The sequence below is a fragment of the Bombina bombina genome, chromosome 3 (assembly GCF_027579735.1).
Source record: "Bombina bombina isolate aBomBom1 chromosome 3, aBomBom1.pri, whole genome shotgun sequence".
NCBI lineage: Eukaryota > Metazoa > Chordata > Amphibia > Anura > Bombinatoridae > Bombina > Bombina bombina.
In genome coordinates this window covers 310,367,232-310,393,850 of record NC_069501.1, presented here as the reverse complement: position 1 = coordinate 310,393,850, position 26,619 = coordinate 310,367,232, and the positions used below count along the sequence as shown (strand labels likewise).

Sequence of the window (26,619 nt, the reverse complement as noted above, 5' to 3'; positions counted from 1 at the left end):
TTGTGCAATTATGGCACAAATGGTTGTAAATGCTTCTATGGGATCCCCTTTGTTCAGAAATAGCAGACATACATGACTTTGGCGTTGCTTTCTGGTAAATAGAAGGCCGCTAAATGCTGCTGCGCATCACACGTGTATTATGGCTAGCAGGGAAGGGGTTAATTAGGTAGTTTGTATCGAGCTTGCAGGGTTAATTTTAGCTTTAGTGTAGAGATAAGCCTCCCACCTGACACATCAGACCCCCTGATCCCTCCCAAACAGCTCCCTTCCCTCCCCCACCCCACAATTGTCCCCGCCATCTTAAGTACTGGCAGAAAGTCTGCCAGTACTAAAATAAAAGGTTTTTTAATTATTATTTTTTAGCATATTTACATATGCTGTGGTGTAGCATCCCCCTTAGCCAACAAACCTCCCTGATCCCCCCCAAAACAGCTCTCTAACCCTCCCCATCTGCCTTATTGGCGGCCATCTTGGGTACTGGCAGCTGTCTGCTATTATTTCACAGTCAAAAAAGTTTTTTTTTTTTTAAATGTACACTACTGTTACACCAGATATGAGTGGTGGCACTGGGCAAGTGGGCACAGTATACACTGTGAGACTGACACACACACTGGCAGGTAGGCAACTGCAATTAGATTACACAGGGAAAAAAAAAGCATACTGATGTTCTAGCCCTAAAAAGGGCTTTTTGGGGTGCTGTCCTTACAGCAGAGATCAGATGGGTCCTTCAGGATTGTAGTGGACACTGAATACACTAGCCTAGCTATCGATTTCCCTATTAAATCAGCAGCAGCTACACTGTCCCTCCTCTCACTAAGAAAGCAGCTTCCAAATGAATCTAAAATGGATGCTGTCCAGGAGGTGGGAGGGTCTGGGAGGGAGGGTCTGCTGATGATTGGCTGTAATGTGTATTCTGACTGTGAGGTACAGGGTCAAAGTTTACTCAATGATGACGAATAGGGGGCGGATCGAACATCGTATATGTTCGCCCGCCGAGGCGAACGCGAACATGCTATGTTCGTCGGGAACTATTCGCCGGCGAACAATTCGCGTCATCACTACTTGTTATCTGACCATCTCACTGCTGGCAAACATTAAAGCATTAGAGTAACCTTCAAACAATCTCTGGTTCCCCTTATGTGACATACCAACATGTTTAAATTATACACAGTTCTAAGGACTAAATTCATATTCCTGACGACTATCGCTCATTATCAGTTACAAGCCTCTTGGGCCATTACAGAATTAACCAGCCAACAAATAGGAATTAGTGTTACTACACACAGTAATTTCCTGTACCTTTACTCTCTTTTACCATTAAAAGTTAATATGGAACAAGAGCCCCTAAGTGATAGAGTACAAGTTCTCTCAGACAGATTGGATGCTCTATCCGGTTCTTTCCACGAGTTACAAGTGGAAAATCAGGCCTTAAAAGCCTGCTTACGGGAGGTACTAGCCCCCAAACCTACTACTGCAGAATCTTCCCCAGAACCCTTGGTCTCCCCCCCAGAGAAGTTCTCTGGAGACCGGACACGTTTCAGGGAGTTCAGGAATTCCTGTATGCTCCTCTTTGAAATGAAGCCACGCACCTACCCTTCTGAGAGGGTAAGAGTGCTTACTGTCATATCATATCTCAGGGGGGAGCCCAGGGCCTGGGCAGACACTTTCTATGAAAGTCAGGATCCCATATTGGGATCCCTCTCAACGTTTTTTAATCAAATGTCGGCTCTATATGATGACCCTTTTAAGCAGGTCTCTGCTGAAAATACACTGAGGTCATTGAAACAGAGGAGGAATCCTGTGGAGAATTACATCACACAGTTCAAAATCTCTGCTCGTGATTTAGAGTGGAATGAGATTTCTCTTAAAACCCAGTTCCGCCTAGTTTTGTCTGAAGAGATAAAAGACGAACTGTCTCGCACAGGGATCCCTGAATCTTTAGAAGACTTCTTCACTCTCACCATAAACATTGACAGACGCCTCAGGGAATGTCGTTCCGAAAAGGCTAGTGGCTCTAGGAATTATTTATCTGCACCTACTTATCAAACAAAAGAAACCCCTCAACCTATGGATATAGGGTTTATGAAGGGGCCTCTTACCCCTCAAGAAAAATCTAGGAGGAAGTTACACAGTCTGTGCATGTATTGTGCCTGCCCCACTCATGAAGTTAAGGAATGTCCAGTCCTCTCTAAAACTAAGAAGGGTAGGTCACTGAGATCATTTGAAACCTTTTTGATGAAAACAATTAAAACAGCATACATAACCATTCCTATTCTTTTACAGTGGGAACACTTCAAGATAACCACTGAGGCAATTGTGGACACTGGTTCATGTAGGAATTTTGTTGATCAAGGTTTTGTCAAAAGAAATAAAATTCCTGTAGTGTGTAAACAATCTCCTCTCTCTGTGAAGGTCACTGATGGTTCTTTGCTTACTTCTGGTCCTGTTACACATCAGACAGTATCTCTCCAGGTAACTGCATGTACACTTATCACTGAAACACTCTCTTTTGATGTTATATCTTCTCCCATGTTTGATGTTATACTTGGGATTAATTGGTTATGTACACATAAACCTAACATCAATTGGAATAATCTTAGTCTTACTTTCCCTCCATTCACTAACACTAGTCAAGATACTACCAACTCAGTTCTTTTACAAATAGATGATAGTAACATACCCACACCATACGCAGACTTTTCAGATGTCTTTAATAAGAAAGACACTGAAAGTTTGCCTCCCCATAGGGCTTACGATTGCCCAATTGATCTACTCCCTGGGGTCTCGATCCCTTACGGTCATATATACCCCCTCTCTAAGCCAGAGTTAGAACACTTAAAAAGTTATATTGATGAAAATCTCAGGAAGGGGTTTATCAGACCCAGTACGTCCCCTGCTGGAGCTGGGATATTTTTCGTTACGAATAAGGATGGCACTTTAAGACCTATCATCGACTATAGGGAGCTTAACAGGCGTACAAGAAAGAACAGGTACCCCTCCCACTCATTCCTGAGTTGATTGAAAGATTAAGGGGTGCCTCAGTTTTCACAAAATTGTATCTCTGGGGTGCCTATAATCTTATACGAATGAGAGCTGGTGACGAATGGCTCACTGCCTTTCGGACAAGATATGGTCTGTTCGAATATACAGTGATGCCATTTGGATTATGCAATGCTCCAGCAACATTTCAGTGTCTAATCAATGACCTTTTTAGGGATATTCTGGACATATATATAGTTGTCTATTTAGACGATATTTTGATCTTTTCTCAAGACCTTGACCAACATAGAGTACACGTAAGAGAAGTACTCTCTAGGTTACGAAAGAATAACCTGTACGCAAAACTCGAGAAATGCATATTCGAGTCTAGCGAGATAACCTTTCTGGGTTATGACATTTCTCCTTTAGGAATTAAGATGCAGAATGATAAAGTCCAAGCAATTCTAGACTGGCCCGTTCCCCAATCAAAAAAGGACGTACAAAGTTTCCTGGGCTTTTCTAACTTTTATAGAAAATTTATACCAGGTTTCGCTGCCATCACGAAACCCTTAACAGAGCTCACGAAACTAAAGTTTCAGGTGGACGAGCAAGACCCAGTCAGTTTTTGACACCCTTAAATCACGATTTACTTCAGCACCTATACTTCAGTATCCGGATATGGATAAACAATTCATATTGGAACTTGATGCTTCAGATTTCGCCATTGGGGCAATCCTTTCGCAGAGGAAATCCTTTAAGGAACCATTGCATCCAGTAGCCTTCTTCTCTAGGCTTATGCAACCAGCAGAATTGAACTACCCGGTGGGTGAAAAGGAATTGCTTGCAATAAAATGTTCTTTTGACCACTGGAGGCATTTGTTGGAAGGTGCAACACAGCCCACGGTCATTTGTACCGACCACAAAAATCTCCAATATCTGCAATCTAATCGGACCTTATCATCTAGACAATTAAGATGGAGTCTCTACTTCTCCCGTTTCCATTATATCATCACCTACCGGCCAGGAACCAGGAATGGTAAGGCCGACGCCCTTTCAAGACAAGGACATAAACCCACTAATGTCAGCAAACCTTCCACTATTATCCCTAAGGACTGTATCGTTGGTGTTCTCACCAGTCTAGTACCTATGTTCAAGCAAGCAACAGCCACCGATATATCGGTTCCGCTTCAAGATGTCGTTCAAGACTCAGAAGGCTTGTTTCATAAGGATGGAAAGCTGTACATACCTCTTTCACTAAGACCTTCAGTCCTAAGATCAGTTCATAACTCACCTCTCGCAGGACACATTGGTGGAGATAAAACTACTGAACTACTTAAACGTTCATATTGGTGGCCCTCCTTACAACAAGATCTTAAAAGCTTCCTTTCCAGGTGTACGGTTTGTGCCACCTCCAAACCTTCAAGACAGCTTCCTATGGGACTTCTACAGTATCTTCCAGTTCCTCATTTTCCATGGGAAGCAGTTTCTATGGATTTCATTGTTGATCTCCCCATTTCTAATAGCTACACCACTATATTGGTTGTCACAGACTTATTCTCAAAGATGGCACATTTTGTTCCTGTTGTTTCTTTACCCACTGTGATCTCTTCCTCCAACACATCATACGGTTACATGGCATACCCAAAACCGTTATCAGTGACCGTGGGACCCAATTCACTTCCAAATTCTGGAGATATCTATGCAAAGCTCTACATATTCAACAGAAGCTCACCACTGCATACCATCCCCAGACAAATGGGCAGACTGAGAGGGTCAATCAGTGACTTGAGCAGTATTTGTGCTGCTTCTGTTCCCATCAGCAGGATTCTTGGGCAGCCTACTTACCTCTTGCAGAATTTGCATACAATACTAACAAAAGCTCCACTACAGGTACATCTCCTTTCTTTATCAATTCTGGTTTACATCCACGTTTTACCTTACTCCCAAGGATTGATACCCCTTGCCCTCAGGTTAATGACCTTGTTAATGATATTTCTGTGATGTTCACCTCCCAGCGAAAATACTACAATCTACGCCATTGAGCTAGTCCTCAATATACGGTGGGTCAATATGTTTGGCTCTCTACAAAGAACCTCAAGATTTCGTATCCTTGCAGGAAATTAAGCAAGCTATACATAGGTCCCTACCCCATACTCCGGATCATCAACCCTTCTGCAGTTACTTTATAGCTCTCATCCACTCTCAAGATCCATCCGACATTTCATGTCTCCCTGATCAAGCCCTGTGATTCACCTACGGTTGGTTCTGTGACGGATGATCCTACCCTTGCCTTTACACCTGATCTACAGTACGAAGTACATAGTATCCTGGATTCTCGGATACGGCGTGGTGTTCTCTTCTATCTCATACATTGGAAGGGTTTCGGTCATGAGGATGATTCGTGGGAACCAGCTTCCAATGTGTCGGCTCCTCAGCTGGTTTCCCTCTTTCATAGACGTAACCCGGATCGTCCAAGGCCATGAACCTCGCTGTGGTTCCTTATGGGGGGGCTATGTAAGGGTTACTGTATATTTGACTCTGTTACTGTCTCTTTAAACCCCTGCCTATTTAAGGCACCTCCTACCAGCACTCATTGCTGGTTAATTGAGATTGACTAAACTGAACTTTATCTCAATAGTCCGGTCCTGACTAACCTGTCTGAATCCTCACAGGCTTTAAACTACTTTCTCAGCTGTTTTCATCTAGCAAGTAAGTGTCACATCTCACAGACACCTCAACAACTTCTCTCGGCAGATCAGCTGGGACTCGCCTGCACTTGCCACAGAATCCGCTGTTTCTCTCCTGCTTGCACTGCCGACTACATCATCAGCTGCAGCCATGTGCCCCTCTCGCTGCCTGTTGCGGTCACATCATCCCAGCTCACAGACCGCTCCGGTTTCACAACAACTACCGAACAGGTCAGATCTCCTCTCATATTATTGTGAAAGCTGCAGAATCCTATGAAAGTCGTTGTACTTTATATGTGAAACACAGCTCCTCTTAAGACTGTTGTTTAGAGTGTTCTCTTACAGTTTGTAATACTCTATGAATTTCGCCCTCATACTTATGCCTTAGTGAGACCGACGTTAGTTAAGACCAACTTGTTATCTGACCATCTCACTGCTGGCAAATATTAAAGCATTAGGGTAACCTTCAAACAATCTCTGGTTCCCCTAATGTGACATACCAACATATTTAAATTATACACAGTTCTAAGGACTAAATTCATATTCCTGACGACTATCGCTCATTATCAGTTACAAGCCTCTTGGGCCATTACAGAATGGTATTTAACCAGGGTGTTGTAGTATAAAGTGTATTGTTTTTTGGTTGATACCATATGAACCCTGTATGGCATTTGATAAAGGTGCAAAGACAGCAACGAAACGTTATGTCTTTTTTACCATTATGGAATAAACGTTGTTTTATTTTAATGTAAAGACCAGCGAGTGCCTCTGTTTTTGGGACAGTCTGCTATATATATATATATATATATATATATATATATATATAGATAATCTTTTTAATGTGTGACGTTTCGGGGTCGCCCCCGTCCTCAGACAACAGTTACAAGTATGTACATTCACTCACCTTATATACACAAACAAGCCCGCTCCCAAGTGTGATCCCGCCGGCGGCGTACCGGAAGTAAGCTGCCGCGCGTAGAGCCCTACGTCACCGGTTGCCATAGCAACCAGGACGCCACCCGGCGGAATCCTAGATAAAAACATAGAAACATAAAAAGTGCATTGTACACAATGGCTGTAGGAATAGATATCTGCTAACAAAACAATCTGTCATAGTAATGGGCTCAAACATCTTGCTAATCTTAAATACCAAAAAACGGGGAAAATTTTTTTTTGCTTTATCCTAACACCGTAACTAAAAGAAGGAGCTATACAAATCACTCAATTTATATTCTATTTGGACTCAAGCCACTAAACCTACAACAAAACAAACTATATAAGTCAATGAATCTAGGTTAAAAAAAAACAAAGAAAAATGTACAGAGAACAAAAATCACCAAGTGAACCATAAACAATATATATAGAATTAAACAAATAAAGACAAACCAAAAAAGGTGAAAAATAATAATAATAAAAACAAAAAACAAATAAAAATATATATAGATATAAATATAAAAGCAAACATAAAAAAGCAAACATAAAAAGAAGAAGAAAAGAAATGAAAAAGAAAAAGAAATAAAAGAAGAACCAAGAAACATGCAACAAGAAGGTATCAAAGAGAGGTATTCTACAAAAAGCAATGCCAATCTAAGTTGACGTTCAGGCCCCTGGGGGCCATGGTGCCCAGATTGTAAATCCATTTAGATTCACGTTGTAGTAGTATTCTACCTCTGTCACCCCCTCTAGTAAGAGGGGGCACATGATCAATGATGATATACTTTAGATCAGCAACTGAATGTTTCAATAGGGCAAAATGCCTGGTAACTGTTGTCTGAGGACGGGGGCGACCCCGAAACGTCACACATTAAAAAGATTTTTTGCTGAATAAGACCCGGTGAGTGCTTTTCTTGTTGGATGCTCATATTGTTATTTTAAAGCACCCCGGGCAGGCTAAATAAAGGACTGTGTTACCGTGAGTGCTGCTACCTCTTGGGATATTATATATATAGATAGATATATACTGCACATTTTTAATATAGCTATCTATTTATCATATAGGCATCAATCTTTGGCAGCTTATTTTACAGGAAGGATATACATTGTGCCTTAAAAACACACACGGAGCTGTATTTTGCACTTTATATTTTATACTATATATATTTTTAACTTTGTATTTTGTACTCTGTATTGGGATTCCCAATTTCTCTTTGCTTACTTTGGTTAAACGATCCGGGAACTGACTTTCACATACTTTCTACGAGTTAGTCTAAGCCAGTCATCCCGGACCCGGAGAAAACAACTGTAAACAACTAAGTAGTTGTATTGTAGGTTATTTAAGAGTGTCTTGTTGTGGTTTTTATTGTGGTTTTTACTTATGTTTATTAATTAAAATTGATTTTTAAGTATCTGAACTCAGCACATTTATGCTGTCCTCAACAAATCATTGATTACAGCTTTTTTTCTGAGTCCAACACTTTATACCTGGCCAAGACCATTTTTTAATTTTTATCAGTCTCTGAAGAAGAAGGATTCATCTTAAAACCTTTGAAACGCGTTAGACAGTAAGAAACAAACGGACTGATTTGATACCGGAAGCCCCGGTATACTTTTACTTGTTAAAGACTTTGCCTTTGTCTCACGAGAGAGTGCAACAATCCAGTTTTTTGTTTGAGAGAAGGACTGTGCCTCTGCATTCACTATTTTTAACAGCTTTGTCAATACCTCATAGCCTTGAGGATACTAAGTGTAAGCAGGCATTTGTGAGAGTGTGTGTTTAGCAAATAAAGTATGTGTTTTTAAAAAAACAATATCACACTATTTGAGCCTCTTTTTTCCACATATGCGCTTGGAGATTTCACCATACTTCGAGAGGAACCATACTTAGGCCTAGATTTAGAGTTCGGCGGTAAAAGGGCTGTTAACGCTCCGCGGGTTTTTTTCTGGCCGCACCATAAATTTAACTCTGGTATCGAGAGTTCAAACAAATGCTGCGTTAGGCTCCAAAAAAGGAGCGTAGAGCATTTTTACCGCAAATGCAACTCTCGATACCAGAGCTGCTTACGGACGCGGCCGGCATCAAAAACGTGCACGATTCTCCCATAGGAAACAATGGGGCTGTTTGAGCTGAAAAAAAACCTAACACCTGCAAAAAAGCAGCGTTCAGCTCCTAACGCAGCCCCATTGTTTCCTATGGGGAAACACTTCCTACGTCTGCACCTAACACTCTAACATGTACCCCGAGTCTAAACACCCCTACCCTTACACTTATTAACCCCTAATCTGCCGCCCACGCTATCGCTGACCCCTGCATTACACTTTTAACCCCTAATCTGCCGCTCCGTAAAACGCCGCCACCTACGTTATCCCTATGTACCCCTAATCTGCTGCCCCTAACACCGCCGACCCCTATGTTATATTTATTAACCCCTAATCTGCCCCCCACAACGTCGCCGACACCTGCCTACACTTATTAACCCCTAATCTGCCGAGCGGACCTGAGCGCTACTATAATAAAGTTATTAACCCCTAATCCGCCTCACTAACCCTATCATAAATAGTATTAACCCCTAATCTGCCCTCCCTAACATCGCCGACACCTACCTTCAATTATTAACCCCTAAACTTCCGATCGGAGCTCACCGCTATTCTAATAAATGGATTAACCCCTAAAGCTAAGTCTAACCCTAACACTAACACCCCCCTAAGTTAAATATAATTTTTATCTAACGAAATAAATTAACTCTTATTAAATAACTTATTCCTATTTAAAGCTAAATACTTACCTGTAAAATAAATCCTAATATAGCTACAATATAAATTATAATTATATTATAGCTATTTTAGGATTAATATTTATTTTACAGGCAACTTTGTAATTATTTTAACCAGGTACAATAGCTATTAAATAGTTAAGAACTATTTAATAGTTACCTAGTTAAAATAATAACAAAATTACCTGTAAAATAAGTCCTAACCTAAGTTATAATTAAACCTAACACTATACTATCAATAAATTAATTAAATAAAATACCTACAATTACCTACAATAAAACCTAACACTACACTATCAATAAATAAATTAAACACAATTGCTACAAATAAATACAATTAAATAAACTAGCTAAAGTACAAAAAATAAAAAAGAACTAAGTTACAGAAAATAAAAAAATATTTACCAACATAAGAAAAATATTACAACAATTTTAAACTAATTACACCTACTCTAAGCCCCCTAATAAAATAACAAAGCCCCCCAAAATAAAAAATTCCCTACCCTATTCTAAATTAAAAAAGTTACAAGCTCTTTTACCTTACCAGCCCTGAACAGGGCCCTTTGCGGGGCATGCCCCAAGAATTTCAGCTCTTTTGCCTGTAAAAGAATAAATACAATACCCCCCCCCCCAACATTACAACCCACCACCCACATACCCCTAATCTAACCCAAACCCCCCTTAAATAAACCTAACACTAAGCCCCTGAAGATCTTCCTACCTTGTCTTCACCATCCAGGTATCACCGATCCGTCCTGGCTCCAAGATCTTCATCCAACCCAAGCGGGGGTTGGCGATCCATAATCCGGTGCTCCAAAGTCTTCCTCCTATCCGGCAAGAAGAGGACATCCGGACCGGCAAACATCTTCTCCAAGCGGCATCTTCGATCTTCTTCCATCCGGTGCGGAGCGGGTCCATCTTGAAGCAGGTGACGCGGATCCATCCTCTTCTTCCGATGTCTCCCGACTAATGACGGTTCCTTTAAGGGACGTCATCCAAGATGGCGTCCCTCGAATTCCGATTGGCTGATAGGATTCTATCAGCCAATCGGAATTAAGGTAGGAATTTTCTGATTGGCTGATGGAATCAGCCAATCAGAATCAAGTTCAATCCGATTGGCCGATCCCATCAGCCAATCAGATTGAGCTCGCAATCCGATTGGCTGATCGGAACAGCCAATAGAATGCGAGCTCAATCTGATTGGCTGATTGGATCAGCCAATCGGATTGAACTTGATTCTGATTGGCTGATTCCATCAGCCAATCAGAAAATTCCTACCTTAATTCCGATTGGCTGATAGAATCCTATCAGCCAATCGGAATTCGAGGGACGCCATCTTGGATGACGTCCCTTAAAGGAACCGTCATTAGTCGGAAGACATCGGAAGAAGAGGATGGATCCGCGTCGCCTGCTTCAAGATGGACCCGCTCCGCACCGGATGGAAGAAGATCGAAGATGCCGCTTGGAGAAGATGTTTGCCGGTCCGGATGTCCTCTTCTTGCCGGATAGGAGGAAGACTTTGGAGCACCGGATTATGGATCGCCAACCCCCGCTTGGGTTGGATGAAGATCTTGGAGCCAGGACGGATCGGTGATACCTGGATGGTGAAGACAAGGTAGGAAGATCTTCAGGGGCTTAGTGTTAGGTTTATTTAAGGGGGGTTTGGGTTAGATTAGGGGTATGTGGGTGGTGGGTTGTAATGTTGGGGGGGGGGGGGTATTGTATTTATTCTTTTACAGGCAAAAGAGCTGAAATTCTTGGGGCATGCCCCGCAAAGGGCCCTGTTCAGGGCTGGTAAGGTAAAAGAGCTTGTAACTTTTTTAATTTAGAATAGGGTAGGGAATTTTTTATTTTGGGGGGCTTTGTTATTTTATTAGGGGGCTTAGAGTAGGTGTAATTAGTTTAAAATTGTTGTAATATTTTTCTTATGTTGGTAAATATTTTTTTATTTTCTGTAACTTAGTTCTTTTTTATTTTTTGTACTTTAGCTAGTTTATTTAATTGTATTTATTTGTAGCAATTGTGTTTAATTTATTTATTGATAGTGTAGTGTTAGGTTTTATTGTAGGTAATTGTAGGTATTTTATTTAATTAATTTATTGATAGTATAGTGTTAGGTTTAATTATAACTTAGGTTAGGACTTATTTTACAGGTAATTTTGTTATTATTTTAACTAGGTAACTATTAAATAGTTCTTAACTATTTAATAGCTATTGTACCTGGTTAAAATAATTACAAAGTTGCCTGTAAAATAAATATTAATCCTAAAATAGCTATAATATAATTATAATTTATATTGTAGCTATATTAGGATTTATTTTACAGGTAAGTATTTAGCTTTAAATAGGAATAAGTTATTTAATAAGAGTTAATTTATTTCGTTAGATAAAAATTATATTTAACTTAGGGGGGTGTTAGTGTTAGGGTTAGACTTAGCTTTAGGGGTTAATCCATTTATTAGAATAGCGGTGAGCTCCGATCGGAAGTTTAGGGGTTAATAATTGAAGGTAGGTGTCGGCGATGTTAGGGAGGGCAGATTAGGGGTTAATACTATTTATGATAGGGTTAGTGAGGCGGATTAGGGGTTAATAACTTTATTATAGTAGCGCTCAGGTCCGCTCGGCAGATTAGGGGTTAATAAGTGTAGGCAGGTGTCGGCGACGTTGAGGGGGGCAGATTAGGGGTTAATAAATATAATATAGGGGTCGGCGATGTTAGGGGCAGCAGATTAGGGGTACATAGGGATAACGTAGGTGGCGGCGATTTGCGGTCGGAAGATTAGGGGTTAATTATTGTAAGTAGCTGGCGGCGACGTTGTGGGGGGCAGGTTAGGGGTGAATAAATATAATATAGGGGTCGGCGGGGTTAGGGGCAGCAGATTAGGGGTACATAAATATAACGTAGGTGGCGGTCGGCAGATTAGGGGTTAAAAATTTTAATCGAGTGGCGGCGGTGTGGGGGGACCTCGGTTTAGGGGTACATAGGTAGTTTATGGGTGTTAGTGTACTTTAGGGTACAGTAGTTAAGAGCTTTATAAACCGGCGTTAGCCAGAAAGCTCTTAACTCCTGCTATTTTCAGGCGGCTGGAATCTTGTCGTTAGAGCTCTAACGCTCACTTCAGAAACGACTCTAAATACCGGCGTTAGAAAGATCCCATTGAAAAGATAGGCTACGCAAATGGCGTAGGGGGATCTGCGGTATGGAAAAGTCGCGGCTGAAAAGTGAGCGTTAGACCCTTTAATCACTGACTCCAAATACCAGCGGGCGCCCAAAACCAGCGTTAGGAGCCTCTAACGCTGGTTTTGACGGCTACCGCCGAACTCCAAATCTAGGCCTTAAAGAGGCCGAGGGAATATCGATTGCTGACCCACTGAAGTTTCTCTCACATCCTAAGAGGAAAGCTGTGTCTCACAAGAGGAATCCTCTGCTGTGCGGATCACTTACCTCATATGATTGAGGTTTGTTCTTGTAAGTTTGCACTTTGTACATACCCACTGCTATTTGTGGAATACTCCATTTTAGTTTCATGATATATTGATGCACCTTCCTGTTGTATATACATTAACACTTGTATGTGTTTTCCCACATGAAACATTTGTATATAATAGTTTATTCATTTGAATTTGTATTCTGATACCCAGTCATCCACTTTGCCATTTATTATATATACTATCTCTGAGCAACCAGCGCTATTTGTGTCCTTTTACATGCCCTCTTGTTTATCCATAATTCATTTGGTGGGTTTTTTTGAGGGAGAGGGGGAATTTTTCCCTTTCTTGTTTCAATCTTCACCCTCCTTAAAGGGACAGCTGCTTTCAGGTTGGATTTTTGTTGATTGAGAATCTCTGCCGCCTAGTATACATATATACATATATTTATAATATATGTATATATTCTTTTGTGGCTCACTTTTTTAGCACCCTTACACCTTTTTTTGCTTCCTGTCTCATATATATATATATATATATATATATATATATATATATATATATATATATATATATACATACACATATTTAGACACGTCTATTGGTAGTGGAGGGCCCTCTAGTGGGCCTGTAACAAAATTAAGGGTTTACCAACTTGAAGTCTGGAGTAATGCTAAATGTGTCGTTACAATGTTGCAAAGGGGAAGGAGGTGTCTGTTTTCTTACCTTTATAGGGTCCTGCAACAGTGAGATCAGCCTCTTTCGGTTTCCAGACTTCAAGGAGAAGGTTTCTGAAGTTGTCTGAAGGTTCTTGAAGTAAAACATGGAGAGATCCACTAATGTTCTGGGTATGTCAGCTGGGGGGAGACAGGGGCAGGGGAGAGAGGGTGTTTCAACTGTTGTCCCTCTCGCAGACCGGAGTACCCCCCAAGTTGTTTTGTCTCAACAGGTTCCATCAAGCACAGCAGAGATGGCAGCGAGCACGAGCAGCGCCATGGCAGTGGCAGGTCCTAGTGGCATCCAGAGCGCTGCGAGTCCAGCGGCTCCTTCGCCAGCAGGGATACCAGGCGAGGGTGAGTGCCACGCACCAGACATCATACACACTGACACGGGGTCTTCCACAAGTGGGTCAGGATCCGATAGCGGGGAGGATCTTGGGTTAGTGGGGAAGGGTCAGCGCAGGATGTTTAGGTGGATAAAGAAGATGGCGTCTGCTAGAGCGAAGGACAAGGCGGGCGCTACGTCCCAGACACTTGAGCTACAGGGAACGCGAGCTTTAGGGGGCGCTGTTACGCCAGTGGGACCAGTGCCTCGCAAAGTGGCTGCACAGGGTGACACTTACCCGTGTTTGGTCCACTCGCTATACGGCCATTTGAAAGCGAAGGTCGTTAAAAAGATTCAAGAGGGAAAATACGTTAACGTATTCGAGCTCTCTCTGGATGCGTTTAGAGCCAAAGAAAGGGCGGCTGATGGCTCGGGCTCAAAGAAAGTACGTAGGCCGGAGACGTACGAGGAATGGCTTAAATGCTTCCGTGTACTGGCTGCGTGCTATGTCGACAGGTGGCCGTTGCAGGGGCATAACCTGTTTAAGTACCAGGATACCATAGAGGATATCCGTGCGAGATTCAAGGAAGGCGCATGGCGTGAATACGACATGGCCTTTAGGAGAAAGATGGTAGGTAACCCTCTGCTGCATTTTGGAACACAGGATATGCACTTGTGGTCCAAATTAGGATTGGAAGGCAGTTCTCCCTCCCCAGTGGCGTCACGTCAAGCACCGCAGCGCCTAGGGGCGCGGCTGGGCAGGAAAGGGAGGGAGTGCTGGAAATACCAGGATAAGCAGTGTGACAGGGGGAGCAGCTGCTCCTTTCGTCACATCTGCAAGTTCTGTGCAGGGCCTCACCCAGGCGCCGATTGTGGAAAACGAAAGGACCAGGGACAGCCCAGAATTACGCCTAAGGCGGGAGTTGCAGTCAAGGGCACCAACTCCGCTTAGGTTGCGGGCCATGCTGATATGGCTGGCGAACTACCCCGACACAGGGGCAGCTGAGCTGCTGAGGTCGGGGTTGGAAGGGGGTTTCCGGATACCGGTCATGGGTCGTGTTGAGGGTTCTTCAGTGCACAGGAACTTGAAAACGGCCTATGAATTCCCGCACGTGGTTAGGGAAAAGTTGGCAAAGGAGGTGGCGCTGGGCAGGATATCGGGGCCATTCTCCACATGCCCGATGGCGGATCTGGTGATCTCCCCATTAGGTGTGGTACCCAAGAAAGAGGAAGGGAAGTTCAGGTTGATACATCACCTTTCTTTCCCTAAAGGGGCGTCAGTCAACGACGCTATTGACCCAGAGCTGAGTTCAGTGCACTATCAATCGTTCGATCGTGCGCTGGACGTGGTCAGGGCATGCGGTCCGGGGGCATTGCTGGTGAAGCTAGACATTGAGTCGGCTTTCCGCCTGCTGCCGCTGCACCCTTCGGCTTTCAGACTAATGGGCATGAAGTTCGAAGGGGAATATTATGTGGACAGGTGTTTGCCGATGGGCTGCTCATTGTCCTGTTCCTTGTTTGAGTGTTTTAGTTCTTTCCTGCATTGGGTAGTGTACAAGGCGTCAAGTGGGGGAGCGGTGGCCCACTACTTGGACGATTTCTTGTTGGTAGGGAGAGCTGGTTCCACGGAGTGTGAACAGCTCATGGAGGTTATGCAGGATATGATGTCGCGTTTTGGAGTGCCGCTCGCGGACGACAAAACGCAGGGGCCGTGTACATGCCTCACATTTCTAGGTATCGAAATAGATACAGTGCAGGCGGAATGTAGGCTGCCCATGGACAAGGTTGTCCGTATGCTTGGAGCGGTCCGAAGGATTAAGGGGTCTAGCAAGGTTGCGATAAAAGAGGTGCAGGCGCTGCTGGGCCTCCTGAATTTTGCGGGTAGGGTCATCCCGATGGGAAGAGCCTTTAACCGTCGATTGGAGGGACTTTTGAAGGGCCCTACCGGTCTAGCAAAATGGACGAGCATTACTGCGGATGTGAGGGAGGACCTGGAAATATGGGAAAAATTCCTAATGAATTTTAATGGTGTGTGCCTATGGAGGGCTAGGAAAGTACCCAACAAGGCAATAAACTTGTACACGGACGCAGCGGGGGGTTTCGGGTACGGAGCGTACCTGGACGGAGAATGGAGCGCGGCTCCATGGCCGAGGGGCTGGATAGATGCAGGTTTCACCAAAAACTTGAGGCTGTTGGAGCTATTCCCGATAGTGGTTGCTGTGGAGATTTGGGGGGATAGACTGGCTAATAAATCGGTGGTGTTCTGGACGGACAACATGAGTGTGGTGTACGCCATTAACAGGCTGTCCGCGTCATCGCCAGCGGTTGTGTGTTGCTTGCGTCACTTGGTGTTGCGATGCTTGCAGTTCAATATACATTTTACCGCCAAACACGTCCCGGGAGTGCAGAACATTATTGCAGATGCACTCTCTCGATTTAAATGGGAGCAGTTTAGGGCAGCGGCACCCATGGCGGCAGAGGAGGGGTTAACATGCCCATCTTCTCTTTGGCAGCTGGTGAAGGTTGGATGAGCATCCTAGCTTTGGTGAAGGCATCCTTGGCGCCAAGGACATGGTCAACATATAAGAGTCACTGGGACTGCTGGGAGGCGTTCTGTCAACGCGGAGGTGTACAGGTACAAAGGGCTTCTAGGGTGCTGGTGTTGGAATGGTTGGCTTTACTACGGAAAGAAGGGGTCAGTAAGGCCGGCGCGAGTAGTAGGCTATCGGCTCTGGCCTTCTTTAACAAGGCGCTTGGCTTTGAGGACCACTCCGGAACCTTCCTAGTAAGGAAGGTGTTGAAGGGGTGGGGCAGGTTGGCCCCCCGTCAGAAAGATCGGAGAGAGCCCATTACACGGGAGAGATTGAAGGCGTTAGCGAATGGTGTGGCAAAGGTTTGCACATCCAAGTACGAGCAGCTTCTTTTCCGTACGGCATTTGCTTTGGCGTTTGCGGGAGCCCTCAGGGTGGGGGAGCTTGTGGCGTCTGCAAAGGAGAAAGGTCGAGGAGGAGTGCAGTTGGAGCACGTCCGTTTGACGGACGAGGGGCTCCTGTTGTTCATACCCAGGTCCAAGACGGATCAGGAGGGGCTGGGGGCATGGCTGCCCCTGGAACGTCAAGAGTTTGAGGATTGCTGCCCAGTGGCATGCTTGGAGCAATACCTGAAGGTGAGGCCGGCGGGAGGGCAACTGCTCCTGATACATGAGGACGGTTCGGCCCTCTCGGTTTTTCAATTCCGCCAGGTATTGGCGAAGACGGCAAAGGAGGCAGGGTTGGATCCGGGCAGGATCGCCCCGCACTCGTTTAGAATAGGCGCGGCGACCAGCGCAGCGCAAAAGGGAGTTACAGTGGCGGAGATTAAGCGCTTGGGTAGATGGAAGTCGTCTCAGTACAAGACTTATATTAGACCTGATAAAGGACACTGCTAGAGCACAGACATGTGGGCGGGTCCATACTTCCAAAGGGGGGTTTTTTTGTTGGGGGGGACCCAGGTTGTGCAAGGGCGGTTTTTTCATGGTGGTGTTCTCTGTTTTATCAGGTGTTGTGAATGCGAAAGCACCTCCGGTTCGTGTATGGATGGTAGGCCATTCATACATCCACTGGGCTCATCTCAGGGCGTTACGATCGCCGGAAGGTCAGCAACTTGGATTCCCAACGTCCAAGGCAAGCTTTCGGTGGTTAGGGCGCAGGGGACTGTCGTGGGCTGATTTGCCTGCACTTTTACAGGAGGCACACAAAAGGTGGGGGCGGCCTAATGTTTTAGTGCTGCACCTCGGGGGAAATGACTTGGGGGCAATGCCCGCGCTGGATTTGATCAGAAGAATGACAGCGGATGTGCAATGGATGCACACTTGGTTGCAGGGTGTGACTTTGGGGTGGTCAAATGTAGTTGCTCGACTGCAATGGCGGCACATTGTCACACAGAGGGCTGCATATAATGTGCGCAAAAAGGTGAATAGGGAGATGGGAAGAGCGGTCACGGGCATTGGGGGTTTCGTGGTCAGGCACGAAAGCATAACGGCCGACAAAAGGGACCTATTTAGGCCTGATGGAGTCCACCTTACGGACGTAGGGTTGGATATGTTTCTAAGGGACATCAGGGGAGCCTTGTTGGGGATTATTCATTAAAGTTTGGGTTAAATTGTTGTATCTGCAATCTGTTGAAATTGTTATGTTTTTTATGGTTATGATTAGTTAAAGTGTGGTTTATTACAGGGTTCCTGTTGGTTGGTTTGGCGGCAAGAGTTCGCCTGGCTCTTGTGGCGGGTGGTCAATGCCCTGGGGAGCGGGCACAAGGAGAGAAGAGTGACGGTCCGGGGAAAAGGGAGGGGTTATGCCTGCCAGGCGCCGGCCTGGGGGTCCTCTCCCTCGCAATTGGACCGAAGACCTCTGAACATCACAGCTCTCTCTGAGTGCCATGGGGCGTGACAGCCGGGTGTCACGCTGCAGGTATCGAAAGGGGCCTTGACCATCTGCTAATAGGGGCTAGGTTAGGGTGAGATGCCGCCAACGTTGAGGATTACAAACTTGTTGCCAAGTTTCGTTGATAGGTTGATCAAGTGCCTAAGGGTAATTGGAATGACTCTTAGGCACAAGTTAAAGCGTTTATTTAATAAACGTGAACCGTGACCGGTTCTTTCTCCCAAACAAATGGTGTTGTGTCTTATTTACTAGATAAGGGTATTAGTCAGTAAGAAGGACGGAATAGATGGTTTAAACCTTATGGTAGTGGAGGGCCCTCTAGTGGGCCTGTAACAAAATTAAGGGTTTACCAACTTGAAGTCTGGAGTAATGCTAAATGTGTCGTTACAATGTTGCAAAGGGGAAGGAGGTGTCTGTTTTCTTACCTTTATAGGGTCCTGCAACAGTGAGATCAGCCTCTTTCGGTTTCCAGACTTCAAGGAGAAGGTTTCCCCGCCCACCCGTCCCTGGAAGAAGAAATTGGCGGCTACGATGCGGCTGTTAGGGTGAGTTTGGCTCGGCAGGGGTGGGTTTAATTGAGCTAGCCTTCAGTAAGACCGAGCCTTTAATGTAGCTAGCCACCCCTGAAGTTGAGTTGTACGATTCGGCTGGCAGGGGGTGCCTTACTGGGCTGGTTGGATATGCCTCAGCAGGCGGGTGGTCAATGCCCTGGGGAGCGGGCACAAGGAGAGAAGAGTGACGGTCCGGGGAAAAGGGAGGGGTTATGCCTGCCAGGCGCCGGCCTGGGGGTCCTCTCCCTCGCAATTGGACCGAAGACCTCTGAACATCACAGCTCTCTCTGAGTGCCATGGGGCGTGACAGCCGGGTGTCACGCTGCAGGTATCGAAAGGGGCCTTGACCATCTGCTAATAGGGGCTAGGTTAGGGTGAGATGCCGCCAACGTTGAGGATTACAAACTTGTTGCCAAGTTTCGTTGATAGGTTGATCAAGTGCCTAAGGGTAATTGGAATGACTCTTAGGCACAAGTTAAAGCGTTTATTTAATAAACGTGAACCGTGACCGGTTCTTTCTCCCAAACAAATGGTGTTGTGTCTTATTTACTAGATAAGGGTATTAGTCAGTAAGAAGGACGGAATAGATGGTTTAAACCTTAATATATATATATATATATATATATATATTATATATATATATTAAATCCCTTTTTTGTTAAGCACCTTGTACCATTTATCTTTCAGCCATTATAACTTTATTATAATTTTTTATTTCAAATAATTTTTATTAGATAGTGTTTATATGAGTGTAACTGTACCTTTACATGTATTTAGGTTGTGTTTAATGCAACTTTTTTTTTCCCCTACCCTTTATGTAACCCGATGAGTGTAAATTGCGCTTGAGCAAACGCATTTCTTTCAACCTGTAATATGCACACTATTTCCGACATGCACAAAAAAACAAAAAAAAAAAGCCGATATTGTTTGCGCACAAACAATAGCACTCCACTCATAATCTAGACCATTATGTAAATTAGCCATTCTTTTTTAAATTTGCATCAGTATTTACAGCCAGTAGTGTATGGTTTTTACTGCCCTAGGGCTTGGCAGATTCTGTTGCCCCCCCTATTTTTGATTAGCTCAGGGGCCATTAAACTCCTTAACCTAGGACACAACATAAGGCAGTGTCCAGTGGCTATGCACATATGCTGCTTGTGTTTGGCTTAACAGACTATGTTCAGCTAAAGCGCAGAAGTACATTTTCAGGGGGTTAAAGACATAGCTATATGTGTGCAATAATTTGACAAGAAAATACTCAAACACGCTAAAGATTACTGTTTTTACAGCTTTATATTCCTTTAAGAACAATATTAAAGTGACATATACCCATTCACAAAAACAAATTATACTTACATGAAGCTCGAGATGGACCAGGCAGAGGTGGAACACATGAAATGACACCAGTAGTACCAAGAATAGTGATGATAGATGTTTGCAGTTGGCTCAGAATAACAATAAACTATAAATAAATAAATAAGTAAATAAATAAATAAATAAATAGGCAAATTAAATAGAGAAAACATTAAAGAGACACTGTACTCAGGCAAGCAACTGATAATAATGCATTATATTCAATACAACTACAGGAAAAGCTCTCAAATGGGCTGAGTTCTCTTTCGTACAACTCACTGGGAGGTTGATTTATGCTGCTGCCTTAAAGGGACACTAAACCCACATTTTTTCTTTCATGATTCAGATAGAGAATACAATTTTAAACAACTTTCCAATTTACTTCTATTATCTAATTTGCTTCATTTTTTAGATATCCTTTGTTGAAGAAAGAACAATGCACATGGGAGAGCCAATCACATGAAGCATCTATGTGCAGCAACCAATCAGCAGCTACTGAGCCTATCTAGATATGCTTTTCAGCAAAGAATATCAAGAGAATGAAGCAAAATAGCTAATAGAAGTAATTTAGAAAGTTGTTTAAAACTGCATGCTATTTCTAAATCATGAAAGAAAAATGTGGGGTTTATTGTCCCTTTAAGCTATAGCCAATATTGATGGAATTTACATTTTCAATATAGGAGGTGAATCCAACAGGCAAAATTTGCTATTTAAACATGCAAAATAAAGGTTAAAAAAAGCTATTTGTAAGCACTGTAATACACTCCAGCGGGTAAAATGGATCAGTGGGAGCACACTAAAGGGGAGAAACATTTACAGAAGAATGTCCCTTAAAGGGTCGTGATACCCAAATGTTGAAACACTTGAAAGTGATGCAGCATAGTTGTAAAAAGCTGACTAGGAAATATCACCTGAACTTCTCTATGTAAAAAAGAAAGTTATTTTACCTCAAAATGTCCTCAGTAGCCACATCCCATTGTAAAGGACTTCTAAGCAGCAAATCAGTATGTATGTCTCGGGACAGCTAAGGGATTGAGCCTCGTGCACACTCATCTTATTTCCATATTCAGTTTAAGGAAGTTTACTATGAAATATCATGAGAGTTAAGTGAAATCTCATGAGATCACAGTAAAAGAGTTCATGACCTCAGCACTGTTGACGCTGATTGGCTGCAGTTCATTTCTTCATTTTTTATTTTTATTTACCTGCAGCTGGACAGCAGCTGAAGTATAACTTTTTACACAGAACTTACTCTGCTGAGCTGAGGAAGTTGTGAGGTAAAATATCTTCATTTTTTACATAGAGATGCTCAGGTGATATTTTCCTGTCAGCTTTTTACAATTATACTGCATCAGTTTCAAGTGATTTAGCATATGAGTATTATGTCCCTTTAAATAGTTGAGTTATTTTCATGTAAAAAATTCCACATACAGGAAATATCAATTTACTTGTAGAACTACAATTTTGCAGTAATATTAGAATATACCTACAGTAATGTAATGTAATTTATATACTCTTCCACTCTTTTAATTAATAATAATAACAATGATAATAATAACTATACACACACGCATTGTATGTTTAATTTGAAATAGCTAACACCTAGATTTAGAGTTTTGCGGCCAAAGGGGTGCGTTAGCTACGCATGTTTTTTTTCTAGCGCTACTTCTAAACAACGCTGGTATTTAGAGTTCTCTGAAGGGCTGCGTTAGGCTCCAAAAAGGGAGCGTACAGGCATATTTACCGCCACTTCAACTCTCAATACCAGCGTTGCTTACGGTAGCGGCTAGCTGGAAAAACGTGCTTGTGCACGATTCCCCCATAGGAAACAATGGGGCAGTTTGGGCTGAAAAAAAACATAACACCTGCAAAAAACCAGCGTTCAGCTCCTAACGCAGCCACATTGTTTCCTATGGGGAAACAGTTTCTAAGTCTGCACCTAACACCCTAACATGTACCCCGAGTCTAAACACCCCATAATCTTACACTTATTAACCCCTAATCTGCCGCCCCCGCTATCACTGACCCCTGCATTACACTATTAACTATGTTCCGATCAGCCAATAGAATGCGAGCTCAATCTGATTGGCTAATTGGATCAGCCAATCCGATTGAACTTGAATCTGATTGGCTGATTCAATCAGCCAATCAGATTTTTCCTACCTTAATTCCGATTGGCTGATAGAATCCTATCAGCCAATCGGAATTCGAGGGACGCCATCTTGGATGACGTCACTTAAAGGAACCTTCATTCGTTGGGTAGTCGTCATTGAAGAAGGATGTTCCGCGCCGGAGGTCTTGATGATGGAGCCGCTCCTCGTCGGATGGATGAAGATAGAAGATGCCGCTTGGATGAAGATGTCTGCCGGTCTGGATGTCCTCTTCTGACCGGATAGGATGAAGACTTCTGCTGCTCCGGATGTCTTCTTTTGGTCCATCGGTGCTCGGCTGGGTGAAGACGACTCAAGGTAGGGAGATCTTCAGGGGGGTAGTGTTAGGTTTATTTAAGGGGGGTTTGGGTTAAAGTAGGGGTTTGTGGGTGGTGGGTTGTAATGTTGGGGGGTGGTATTGTGGGTTTTTTTACAGGCAAAAGAGCTGATGTCTTTGGGGCATGCCCCGCAAAAATCCCTTTTAAGGGCTGGTAAGGTAATAGAGCTGTTAACTTTTTTAATTTAGATTAGGGTAGGGAATTTTTTTTATTTTGGGGGGCTTTGTTATTTTATTAGGGGGCTTAGAGTAGGTGTAATTAGCTTAAAATTCTTGTAATTTTTTTGTAATTTAGTTTAGTTTATTTAATTGTATGTACTTGTAGTTAATTTATTAACACCTAGATTTGTAGTTTGGCGTTAGCCGTGAAAACCAGCGTTAGAGGCTCCTAACGCTGGTTTTAGGCTACTGCCGGTATTTGGAGTCACTCAAAATAGGGTCTAACGCTCACTTTTCAGCCGCGACTTTTTCATACCGCAGATCCCCTTACGTAAATTGCGTATCCTATCTTTTCAATGGGATCTTTCTAACTCCGGTATTTAGAGTCGTGTCTGAAGTGAGCGTTAGACATCTAACGACAAAACTCCAGCCGCAGGAAAAAAGTCAGTAGTTAAGAGCTTTCTGGGCTAACGCCGGTTCATAAAGCTCTTAACTACTGTACTCTAAAGTACACTAACACCCATAAACTACCTATGTACCCCTAAACCGAGGTCCCCCCACATCGCCGACACTCAAATACAATTTTTTAACCCCTAATCTGCCGACCGCCACCTACGTTATCCTTATGTACCCCTAATCTGCTGCCCCTAACACCGCCGACCCCTGTATTATATTTATTAACCCCTAACCTGCCCCCCACAACGTCGCCTCCACCTACCTACACTTATTAACCCCTAATCTGCCGACCGCAAAGCGCCGCCACCTACGTTATCCTTATGTACCCCTAATCTGCTGCCCCTAACACCGCCGACCCCTATATTATATTTATTAACCCCTAATCTGCCCCCCTCAATGTCGCCTCCAACTGCCTACACTTATTAACCCCTAATCTGCCGACCGGACCTGAGCGCTACTATAATAAAGTTATTAACCCCTAATCCGCCTCACTAACCCTATAATAAATAGTATTAACCCCTAATCTGCCCTCCCTAACATCGCCGACACCTAACTTCAATTATTAACCCCTAATCTTCCGACCGGAGCTCACCGCTATTCTAATAAATGTATTAACCCCTAAAGCTAAGTCTAACCCTAACACTAACACCCCCCTAAGTTAAATATAATTTAAATCTAACAAAATTAATTAACTCTTATTAAATAAATTATTCCTATTTAAAGCTAAATACTTACCTGTAAAATAAATCCTAATATAGCTACAATATAAATTATTATTATATTATAGCTATTTTAGGATTAATATTTATTTTACAGGCAACTTTGTATTTATTTTAACCAGGTACAATAGCTATTAAATAGTTAAGAACTATTTAATAGCTAAAATAGTTAAAATAATTACAAATTTACCTGTAAAAGAAATCCTAACCTAAATTAAAATTAAACCTAACACTAGACTATCAATAAATTAATTAAATAAACTACCTACAATTACCTACAATTAACCTAACACTACACTATCAATAAATAAATTAAATACAATTGCTACAAATAAATACAATTAAATAAACTAGCTAAAGTACAAAAAATAAAAAAGAACTAAGTTACAAAAAATAAAAAAATATTTACAAACATAAGAAAAATATTACAACAATTTTAAACTAATTACACCTACTCTAAGCCCCCTAATAAAACAACAAAGCCCCCCAAAATAAAAAAATGCCCTACCCTATTCTAAATTACTAAAGTTCAAAGCTCTTTTACCTTACCAGCCCTGAACAGGGCCCTTTGCGGGGCATGCCCCAAGAAATACAGCTCTTTTGCCTGTAAAAAAAAACATACAATACCCAAGCCCCCCAACATTACAACCCACCACCCACATACCCCTAATCTAACCCAAACGCCTCTTAAATAAACCTAACACTAAGCCCCTGAAGATCATCCTACCTTGTCTTCACCTCACCGGGTATCACACCGATCCGTCCAGAAGAGCTCCTCCGATGTCCTGATCCAAGCCCAAGCGGGGGGCTGAAGAGGTCCATGATCCGGCTGAAGTCTTCATCCAAGTGGGGCAGAAGAGGTCTTCCATCCGATTGAAGTCTTCATCCAAGCGGCATCCATCCGGAGCGAAGCGGCAGCATCCTGAAGACCTCCACCGCGGAACATCCATCCTGGCCGACGACTGAACGACGAATGACGGTTCCTTTAAATGACGTCATCCAAGATGGCGTCCCTCGAAATCCGATTGGCTGATAGGATTCTATCAGCCAATCGGAATTAAGGTAGGAATATTCTGATTGGCTGATGGAATCAGCCAATCAGAATCAAGTTCAATCCGATTGGCTGATCCGATCAGCCAATCAGATTGAGCTCGCATTCTATTGGCTGATCGGAACAGCCAATAGAATGCGAGCTCAATCTGATTGGCTGATTGGATCAGCCAATCGGATTGAACTTGATTCTGATTGGCTGATTCCATCAGCCAATCAGAATATTCCTACCTTAATTCCGATTGGCTGATAGAATCCTATCAGCCAATCGGAATTCGAGGGACGCCATCTTGGATGACGTCATTTAAAGGAACCGTCATTCGTCGTTCAGTCGTCGGCCAGGATGGATGTTCCGCGGTGGAGGTCTTCAGGATGCTGCCGCTTCGCTCCGGATGGATGCCGATTGGATGAAGACTTCAATCGGATGGAAGACCTCTTCTGCCCCGCTTGGATGAAGACTTCAGCCGGATCATGGACCTCTTCAGCCCCCCGCTTGGGCTTGGATCAGGACATCGGAGGAGCTCTTCTGGACAGATCGGTGTGATACCCGGTGAGGTGAAGACAAGGTAGGATGATCTTCAGGGGCTTAGTGTTAGGTTTATTTAAGGGGGGTTTGGGTTAGATTAGGGGTATGTGGGTGGTGGGTTGCAATGTTGGGGGGCTTGGGTATTGTATGGTTTTTTTTACAGGCAAAAGAGCTGTATTTCTTGGGGCATGCCCCGCAAAGGGCCCTGTTCAGGGCTGGTAAGGTAAAAGAGCTTTGAACTTTAGTAATTTAGAATAGGGTAGGGCATTTTTTTATTTTGGGGGGCTTTGTTATTTTATTAGGGGGCTTAGAGTAGGTGTAATTAGTTTAAAATTGTTGTAATATTTTTCTTATGTTTGTAAATATTTTTTTTATTTTTTGTAACTTAGTTCTTTTTTATTTTTTGTACTTTAGCTAGTTTATTTAATTGTATTTATTTGTAGCAATTGTATTTAATTTATTTATTGATAGTGTAGTGTTAGGTTAATTGTAGGTAATTGTAGGTAGTTTATTTAATTAATTTATTGATAGTCTAGTGTTAGGTTTAATTTTAACTTAGGTTAGGATTTCTTTTACAGGTAAATTTGTAATTATTTTAACTATTTTAGCTATTAAATAGTTCTTAACTATTTAATAGCTATTGTACCTGGTTAAAATAAATACAAAGTTACCTGTAAAATAAATATTAATCCTAAAATAGTTATAATATAATTACAATTTATATTGTAGCTATATTAGGATTTATTTTACAGGTAAGTATTTAGCTTTAAATAGGAATAATTTATTTAATAAGAGTTAATTAATTTCGTTAGATTTAAATTATATTTAACTTAGGGGGGTGTTAGTGTTAGGGTTAGACTTAGCTTTAGGGGTTAATACATTTATTAGAGTAGCGGTGAGCTCCAGTCGGCATATTAGGGGTTAATAATTGAAGTTAGGTGTCGGCGATGTTAGGGAGGGCAGATTAGGGGTTAATACTATTTATTATAGGGTTAGTGAGGCGGATTAGGGGTTAATAACTTTATTATAGTAGCGCTCAGGTCCGCTC

General features: G+C 42.8%; 1 protein-coding gene across 1 annotated transcript in view; it reads right to left on the bottom strand.

Moving 5' to 3' along the window:
- LOC128653237 (organic solute transporter subunit alpha-like) overlaps positions 1–26,619 on the bottom strand; it is a 130,312-nt gene that overhangs the window by 19,618 nt on the left and 84,075 nt on the right. Inside the window, exon 7 of the mRNA XM_053706420.1 lies at positions 20,178–20,283. Coding sequence (XP_053562395.1) covers positions 20,178–20,283 — 106 coding nt within the window. The remainder of the gene's footprint in view (positions 1–20,177; positions 20,284–26,619) is intronic.